General features: G+C 32.7%; 3 protein-coding genes across 3 annotated transcripts in view; 1 reads left to right on the top strand and 2 right to left on the bottom strand.

The window, feature by feature from the left end:
* On the top strand, positions 1 to 1,380 carry LOC104763021 (YDG domain-containing protein At5g47160-like; the record flags this gene model as incomplete). The annotated part of the gene is made up of 2 exons (XM_010486445.1): positions 1 to 365; positions 432 to 1,380. Coding segments are annotated over 2 exons (1,314 nt in total), but the record flags the coding sequence as incomplete, so codon positions are not given.
* Positions 4,067 to 4,486, bottom strand: LOC109130601 (defensin-like protein 141). Its single transcript, XM_019240315.1, has 2 exons — positions 4,399 to 4,486; positions 4,067 to 4,272 (listed from the first exon to the last, which is right to left on the bottom strand). Exons 1-2 carry the CDS (start codon positions 4,442 to 4,444, stop codon positions 4,091 to 4,093), a joined length of 228 nt encoding a protein of 75 aa, XP_019095860.1. The 5' UTR covers positions 4,445 to 4,486; the 3' UTR covers positions 4,067 to 4,090.
* Positions 6,332 to 8,622, bottom strand: part of LOC104760172 (vesicle-associated protein 2-1) — a 3,074-nt gene continuing 783 nt past the window's right edge. The window contains exons 2-8 of the mRNA XM_010483050.2: positions 8,494 to 8,578; positions 8,153 to 8,223; positions 7,963 to 8,044; positions 7,760 to 7,875; positions 7,527 to 7,658; positions 6,946 to 7,014; positions 6,332 to 6,804 (exon numbers count right to left, since the gene is read on the bottom strand). Coding sequence (XP_010481352.1) covers positions 6,673 to 6,804; positions 6,946 to 7,014; positions 7,527 to 7,658; positions 7,760 to 7,875; positions 7,963 to 8,044; positions 8,153 to 8,223; positions 8,494 to 8,554 — 663 coding nt within the window. The 5' untranslated portion in view covers positions 8,555 to 8,578 and the 3' untranslated portion in view covers positions 6,332 to 6,672. The remainder of the gene's footprint in view (positions 6,805 to 6,945; positions 7,015 to 7,526; positions 7,659 to 7,759; positions 7,876 to 7,962; positions 8,045 to 8,152; positions 8,224 to 8,493; positions 8,579 to 8,622) is intronic.

Genomic DNA, 8,622 nt, shown 5'->3' with positions numbered 1-8,622 from the left:
TTCAAAGTATCTCCTCTTCTTATAAGACGAAATGTTTCTTCGGTTAGAGATTTTCCACAATTTATTGTTAAAAATGAGAGAAGTAAGATTGGTAGTGATAGAGTTGCTCTTATAAGTGAGACAAAAGAGGATTTAGATGGTCATGAAGATAGCAATCGTGTTGGTGTTAGTCATCACAATTACCATGGCCCTAATGAAGCCGAATCGTTTGATTTGATTATGAAGAAAGCTGGCTTCAATGTAGCAGGCAATGGGAAAAATCCTCCAGCTAAGAGGAATGTTCCTTTACTTTTTGAAAGTAAAGTGAAACTACTAAGCGAAGAGGAAGGTATTAGGCTAATGGCTTCCCATGTCAACTTTCAGAAGTTGTCCAAAGGTTTGCATATACCTCTAAGAGCTGAGGAAAGTATTAACCTAATGGCTTCTCAAAGCAAAAGAAGACTTCATTTTGGTAACTTTCACAAGGATCCTTTGGTAGCCAGAATTGTGCCAAAATATAAATATTCTCCGGCGAAGAAGAATTTGTGTAATGCAACTACATTAAGACCAAGAGCTAATGATGTGCATAAACATGGATATTCACCGGCAAAGAAGAAGTTGAGTAATGCAGTTGCGGTTAGACTAAGAGTCGATGCTTATAAACCAACTCAACACAAAGATGAAAGACAGTTGAATCAACTTAGACTCATTCCGACTATACAACAAAACCAGATATTCAAATATCTTAGCCCACGCGAGAAAGTTCACAAGGTGTTACGTCATTTCAAACTTATGTTTGATGAGCTCGATTGTGACAATGCAATACGAAGAGGTGAATCCAAGACTGCCAAAAGTAGGATACATTACCAAACTCGTACTATTCTCATTGAAATGGGGATGCAAGTGAACTGTCAAAAGATGATTGGACCAATCCTTGGAGTCGAGGTTGGAGACAAATTTCAATTCAAAGCAGAACTCAGTGTAATCGGTCTTCACTTCGACATCATGGGTGGGATTGATTACATGAAGAAAGGAACCATGGAACTAGCTACTTGCATTGTTTCATCTGAAGGTAATGATTACGACGATAGATTCGTTAACGGTGTGATGATCTATTGTGGTCAAGGAGGTAATGTGAAGAACAGGGATCAGAAAGCAATCAAAGATCAGAAGCTTGTTGGAGGAAATTTGGCTTTAGTTAATAACATTAAGGAAAAAACTCCGGTGCGAGTGATCCTAGGCAAAAAGAGATTGGATCATAGAGGAAAGGATTATGTGTATGATGGGTTATATATGGTTGACAAGTATTGGGAAGAGAAAAGGCCTCAAGGTAACACTATTTTCAAGTTTAAGCTTAGCATAATAGTTAGGTCAGCCTTCAATAGACTTTTGAAATGTTAGTGTGATATGAAACTTTGTGTCTTTTGGTTTTCGATAAGATAGTACTTCTTTAGAACATCAACATTGGTTGAAACTCTATGATTCTCTAAAATATATTATTTTGATATTTTTTCTAATATAATTTAACTATTATTTAATTTAAATTATAAGAAACAAAAAAACAATCAGATCATGATATGTGTGAAAGGAGTCTCCAAAGAGGTTCTGATGGCATAAATGAGAACCGCTTTTCTTATATCTCCTTTTTTTGTTAATATTGTTGAGATATTTACTGAGTGACTCCCACTGTGTATCACAGACCTGCGAATTCGGATCTTCTGGTTGGGTTGGGTCGTGTTTCAGTTTTTTTTGGTTATTGAACTTTTGTTGGGTTTCTCTGTTAAAATTGGTTAAAACTGGTTAAATCAGTTAAAACTGATATAATTTTGGTATTTTTCTATACTTTCGTTATAATTTAATCGAGTTAATTGGATAACCGATCGATTAATTGGGTTTGTCGGGTCAGCTTAGGTAACCGTACATAAATCTCAATCTCTATGAATTGAACCAAATGCCTAACCAGTTTGAACGAAACCGGAAAAAATCAGGTCGGTTCGGATCTAGTACAAGTAGTGTCGGCTCTAGGGGTGTGTTGGGTGTGCTAGTGCACCAGATCCCGCTAATTTGACTATTTTTTTTTTTTGCAATTTAAGGTCCTAAAATTTAAGATAACTGTAAGAAGAGGGTCCAACTTTCGAAAAGCTTCACAATACCACATTATTTGAGTCGGGTCTGGGTACAACATTTCTTAGGTCCGAAGACTTATTATATCTAACCAACTATAGTCTGGTATAGTACCTTTTAAAAGTGTGTTCGTAGTGACACTTTTTACTACAAACAAGTTTTTTGTTATACTTTTTTTTACTATACCACCATTTATAACTACATACTTCTAATTATTTACCTTCAAAAAAAAAAAAACCTATAATTGTTTACCCATAATTCAACTCTTTTATGATACCTTAACCTTTTTTCATTTCTCTCTATCTACAAAATTAATATTTGTGACAAAAGTTCACTAACTCATTTACTTTACCAAATTAAACTAATTTTAGGATTTATTGGTATCTCTAATTTTTTTAATTGTTTTCTTATATAACTCTTTAAAAATATCAAAACAGATCTTAAAATGTATAAAAAAATATGATTATAACTATTGTATACATAAATAAATTGTTTGATGTTTTTCACAATACATAAAACAAACAAACAAAACACAAAGGAAACTATACAATAAAACCTCTACAAATTAATACTCTTTAAATTAATACTCGCACTAAATTAATAATTTTTATGGTCCCGAGTTGGACAAGTGTAAAAAATGGCACAATTTGATAAAATAATAAGATAATATTTTTTTTTGGAAATCCTATGTTAAAATATGGTCTCACCAATATTATCAATCAATAATGATATAAAATTATATATATATATATATATATATAAATATATCTAAGAAAATTTAGTGAAATACGACTGTATTGTTGTTTGCCTATCCCTAAAATTTTTCTCATTGCATTAAAAAATTTTAGTGTTGTCTTCTCAAATTGGATCCAAAAATTATGGAGAATCCTAGACGCGATAATTGTTTCCGCAAAATCTTCTTCGAATTCATCATCACCATCAAAGATAGTAGCATCAATTTCTTATGAACTCTGAATTTCTGAACATTTATCATTTTCACATGGATAATTTAGTTAACTATTGTTATCAATCCTATCACGATAGCAAAAACTATAAATTAAAAAAATTCTATTAAAATATGAATTATGACAAAAGTATCTTTTGTTGTGATAGAAAAATTTTAAAACTATGAAAATAAAAAAAATTCTTCATAGATTATTAAAAAATTAATCAATAAATTTAAACCTCTATAATTAATAAAACTTTATGGTCTCGACCTTATTAATTTATAGAGGGTTTTACTGTCCTTACTTTGTTATTTGCAACCAATCACAACTGTTTCATTTCCTTCTTCTCCAATGGTCAAGATTTACAATCATGTTTCTTTGAAGCTCAGTATATGATCTTAACTGAGCATTTTTTATATATGATGATTTATATAAAATGCAATTAACTAATTTGAAATCTACTTTATTTAAAAACTTATACTCAATTTGAATTTAGTTATTTATTTTTTCTTGATATTTATAAATTACAAATTTAAAACTCTAATTACAATATCATTCATACACAAACAAATACAACAATGATGAAAAACGGATTTACACTATGTTTTCGGAACGAGAACCTCCTGTATCGAGGATTAGTTTAGTTGATATTTGTCAATCTAATGAGGTTGTTGTTCGTATAGCTATCATCTATCAGATGGAGCTCCAAAATTGTTTATTCTTGATATATCCAATGTACAACACATAAATTCATTGTTAGACTATTTTCAATTATTTAATGTATGATACCAAAAGTTTTGTTAGTTTCTTATATGATGAAATTTTTTTGTTAATTTTTATCTTCTTGTAAAATGTTTTTTTAGTTGATTTAGGATTCACATTTTCAGTTTCTAGATTAGTTTGAGAAAGTCGAGAACAGTTGATCATATTTCATCTATCTGAAATGGATAGCAAGTAAACATGATTTATTAATTAGTTTTTAATTTATTATAATTGAAAGATATAGATCAGATGATATAAAATAAAATAAAATAAAAACTTTAAACGCAAGGATAATAACAATAGCATTTGAGGGTGTCATTGCCTTTTGGTGTGACGCATCGACCCAAGCCCTTCCGTTTCTGTAGGCACAGAGCGCTACAGCTACCAGCACCACAATCTACTTCTTTTAAAACCTCGTTGCATCCTTGTTTTTGTCCTTCAATCTCATTCACCATCATCCCTACACAAATATAATCATAATAACATAAAAATTATCAGTTTCTTTTTTGTTTTCGAAAAATATAAAACACATGATTTTTAAATGAGATTTAGAGCATGATATGATACAATATATTAAAAAGGAAACCTAGAATAAAAATGATGAAGAAAGCACAAACGATGGATTTGGTCATTTTTGTTTGATAATTTAGAGTTTTTTGAATTACAAATATAGTGTCCTGGGTGGTAATGCACAAATAAATATCACCGGAACATATATATATATATATGATATCAGAAAATAAAAGAATACGGATTTCAGAAGATTTCATTGATGAATTTTGGTAAGTAATTTTAAAAAATCTTTTCATTTAGAGTATATAATCTCTCTTTTTTTTTTTTGACAACAATAGATTAGCTCATAGAGTATATAATCTCTATTATATCTCACTTAAAGAAATTGTATCCTTTGTCCAAGACAAAAGGAAACTGTATCCGAATTTCCTAACAAAAAAATCATTTAAAATCCCATGATACAAAATAATATATAAATTTTTTTTCCGGTTTAACATATCTTGATCTCCTTTAACAAATTATAAATCTTTTCCTTTTTTCTTCGGTTGAACTTATTAAAAATCCAATCGTTTTTGGTATACAACTCTAGATTTAGAAACCCTAGCTCTAGTTAGTTCCTTCTGGTTTGTGCCGTGCGTCATCTCGCTGATTATTGTCGTAGCTAGAAATTTACCCTAACTGTTCGACGTGATAATAATCTTCTTCGGATTTTGGTAGCTAGATGAGATCAGAGTGGGTTTATCCATCGCCGGTTACGATGGTTGTGAATTTGCTCGCTGGGAAACACAGCAGCAATCCGTTACATGGTCTCCAACAATCGATTGACCGGCTAAACAAGGTATCTATCATCCGAGTCCATGCATAAGTCTAATTGATCTTACTTTTTATAATTATGAACTCTTTTACATTTTGTTTTTGTTGCTCTTGTTTAGAGGCTAGTGCCCATTGAACAAGAGGAGAAAGTTTACAGGGAGAAGGCTGCCATGCATTTTGATACAGCAAAACAACATTACCGGAACAATAACAAACGTGGTACGTACGTCGACCAAAGCTTTTTTTTTTTAACGACCACCACTTTGAATCGATCGTTTTTAATAAATTACAAATAACACATGTTTTGTTGTCATGCAGAAGCTTTATTCCATATGAAATTGAAGCTGAAAATGGAGGAAGCAGCTCAACATCATCGGCTTCTTCGCCTGCGTTTACATAAAGAAGCATGAGACTTTTTTTTTTCTTTTTCTAATGTGATGATTCTGTTACTATATACATCATTTATTTATTTATTTTCAAATTTTATTAACACCATTTTTCTTCTTTAAAACAGAAACAGTTGATGTTAACTGAAAACAGCAAAAATGTGGTGATTTCGGCTGAACGTGGGAAGAAGAACAAGAAGAGGAAAGTGATTGATGCGTTGCGGCGCCTGAAGCCAACGCATGTACTGTTTATTTGTTTTGGTTTATTCCTTTCATTTCTAATAACATATTACATTATGCGTTGGCTTCAGATAACATGAATGTTGCCTAGACAACATTTAATCTTCCAATATTCATGGGTTCTTGTTGACCTTTAAGCTGCTGTGACAGCAAACAAAATTGTATATTCCTTTGTGTTATATATTAGAATTATGTATGGACACCACTATACAAGATAACTCTACAGAACTGATCATCCCCTTACCAAACATTAAAAATAGATTTGGTTTCTCTCTCTCTCTCGCTCGATTAGTCCCTAGCTCCCTAGGAAAGCTTTCTTTGATCATGGTTACGCAATCCTCAAGTCTCCCAAATAACATTGTTTCATGTGAGATATTTATTTTTTCTTCAATTTTGATCACGAACGTTCGGTATTTATAATGGATCACAAGTATTCGTACGTATATTTGTATTTCTGTGTGTTTAATACAGAACGAAAAACAAAAGTTCATCTGATCAAGTTTTCATTTTAAGTACCTGAGGGCTAATTAATTTTGAAGACAATACTTCGTTTTCGAGGACAGGTAATTATTTTTTAACTGATAACAAAATAATTGCAACAGGTTTCCTTCTCCACAAAGCGGTCAACATTCAACAATGCAAAGGATTAGGATTGAAAAGGTGGAGAAGGAAACTCGAATGATTGAAAGGGTCTGTTGGGTCAAAAATGTACATAAAATATAAACTGAAAAGGGAAAAAATTTGATGGAAGAAGAACATTAAGAAGAGGGATGGATAGAAATAACGCAAATTTAGAAGATTAAGAAGAGGGATGGACAGAGTAAGATACCCGAAAATGTGTGAAATTGTTTTTGATTCCGCAGTTACATATGCTGAGATGGTAGGCGACGTGGATAAGCTGAGGGTTGTTATGTGGGAGAAGCTAAAGTGAGTTTTAGGATGAAACCGATGATGAGTCCGATGAGTCCAACCATAGCTGCCAACTTTAAGGATAGCCCATTTCCACCGTTCCTCTGGTTTCTCCGTCTCTTCACCATCTCCTGCGATTTTATTAACAACCTTGTTAGGCAGTTATCCTTTGTTATTATTCATTGTTATGTTCACATGTTTTTTCTGAATGGCAATGAGAGCACGCATAAACCAATGCTAAGATATCAGAGAAAGGTTCATGGAAGGCGTGCCAATTCATGTTGCAGCTGTTGTGTTTGCTTAACGGCTGCATCTCGCTCTTCCTTCAGCCGCTGTATAGTCTGTTCAAAATATTGATGGGTATAATTGTGAGAGTGATGATGAAACAAGACACAAATTAATCTCTCTTTAAGTAAGGAATGTGGTCGCTACTTGTGAGATTCTGTGAGGTACATTTGTTAACCAAACGATGAAGAAAGATATATTTATAGAGAAAAAATGAAGGCTTCAAAAAGCAGCGTGTGTTTCACTGTCCTAACTCCTAACAAATCAACTCAGTCCCTCATTACAGTTTCTAACTTACTCTTGCTTGATATCCACAAGTGTGAATACTAGAAATGGGATCTGAATAAAAAATTCTTGCACACAGGTATCACAAAAAAAAAGGACTTTTCAATTTTCATAAGGTGTCTCTGTCTATGCAATAGGTTCATAGTATATCTTACGAGAAGGGTTTTTTGCTAAAATTTTAACAGGTTAGCAAAATGATAATGATTAAAACAGATTCTCAGAAAGTCATTACCATAGGCAGATTAAACTATATAGTGTGGGGGTGGGTGTAGGTGTTACTCACAGAGATGGTTTCTGAGCCCTGTCCATCACCATTTGTTGCTCCGGATTCAGAGGATCTTTGGGTAGTAGACGGGGAGATATAAGAGACTTTGAGCTTACACTCTGTTAATGTCTTTCCACTGTCCTTGGTGAACTAGACACAAGCATGTCAAAATATTAATATAAAGTTTGTTTCCCCAAAAATGTTGAAACAAGATTCTATAATCAGAAAGGCTGTAAACTGGGATGTCTTACTGTGTCTTGTGGAAGTTCATCGACATCAGTGTGTGGAGGTACAATGGTACTTTGGAGGAGAAATTTGTCTTTGCACTGCATATCTGGAGGATACTCTCGTTGCGCTTGTAGAGTAACTAAAAATTTCGAAAGATCACTTAATTATCATCTCCATGTTTTGAAGTCATAAACTGCGGATGAATAAAGAGAGAGAATGAATGTACCTCTAATGATGCAAGAGTCCCAAGGCTGAATGACACCAGTGTTGGGTCTTACAAAATACTTCTTTGGAGATGTTGTTTTGACCTGATTTTGGTTGAAGAAAATGAAAGATGTCATTTGTATTGTACCACAGGAGGAAACAAGTAATTTGATCATAAAAGAAAGCAAGGATGTGAAGGTTGGTGTATATACCTTGAAAGCAACATAGTGCTCAGTTTTATTGGCAACTTTAAGATCACAGTAGCTCTGCTTCTCGAGTTCAACTGAAACAACAATATCAAATATTCCCCATTTCAAATGTCACAGAACAAGAATAAATTTTTAGAAATAACCCAAGAGAATCAAATCATCAACCTTCAACAATTAACATTATCTATAAAAAAAAGTGAGAAACCTCAAAGCTCAAAGAAGTGAAACAAAAACTTTGATGTTCACAATTTCGAAATCTCTAAGAGAAGGAGAGAGCTCTTTTCTCATTTAACAAATTAGGTATAGATAAAATTAACGGAGTAGCTGAGTGAGAGAATGCTTACAGAGAAATTTGAGTTCATCAGGTTGAATGGAGATAAGCTGATTCTCGCCAACACCAGACATCTTTGTTGTTGTTGCTGCTTTAAGCTAACGACGCACAAACACACAAAAAAAAAAAAAAAAAAAAAAAA

This window comes from Camelina sativa, chromosome 18 (genome assembly GCF_000633955.1).
Source record: "Camelina sativa cultivar DH55 chromosome 18, Cs, whole genome shotgun sequence".
Classification (NCBI taxonomy): Eukaryota; Viridiplantae; Streptophyta; class Magnoliopsida; order Brassicales; family Brassicaceae; genus Camelina; species Camelina sativa.
This window is presented reverse-complemented; position numbering and strand designations above follow the sequence as displayed.

Bases quoted from the DNA above. Each gene is read 5' to 3' on its own strand.
- LOC109130601 (XM_019240315.1), bottom strand. From the start codon at position 4,444: ATGACCAAATCCATCGTTTGTGCTTTCTTCATCATTTTTATTCTAG. The intron at 4,273-4,398 runs GTTTCCTTTTTA...ATATTTGTGTAG, and splicing joins CTTCATCATTTTTATTCTAG to GGATGATGGTGAATGAGATT.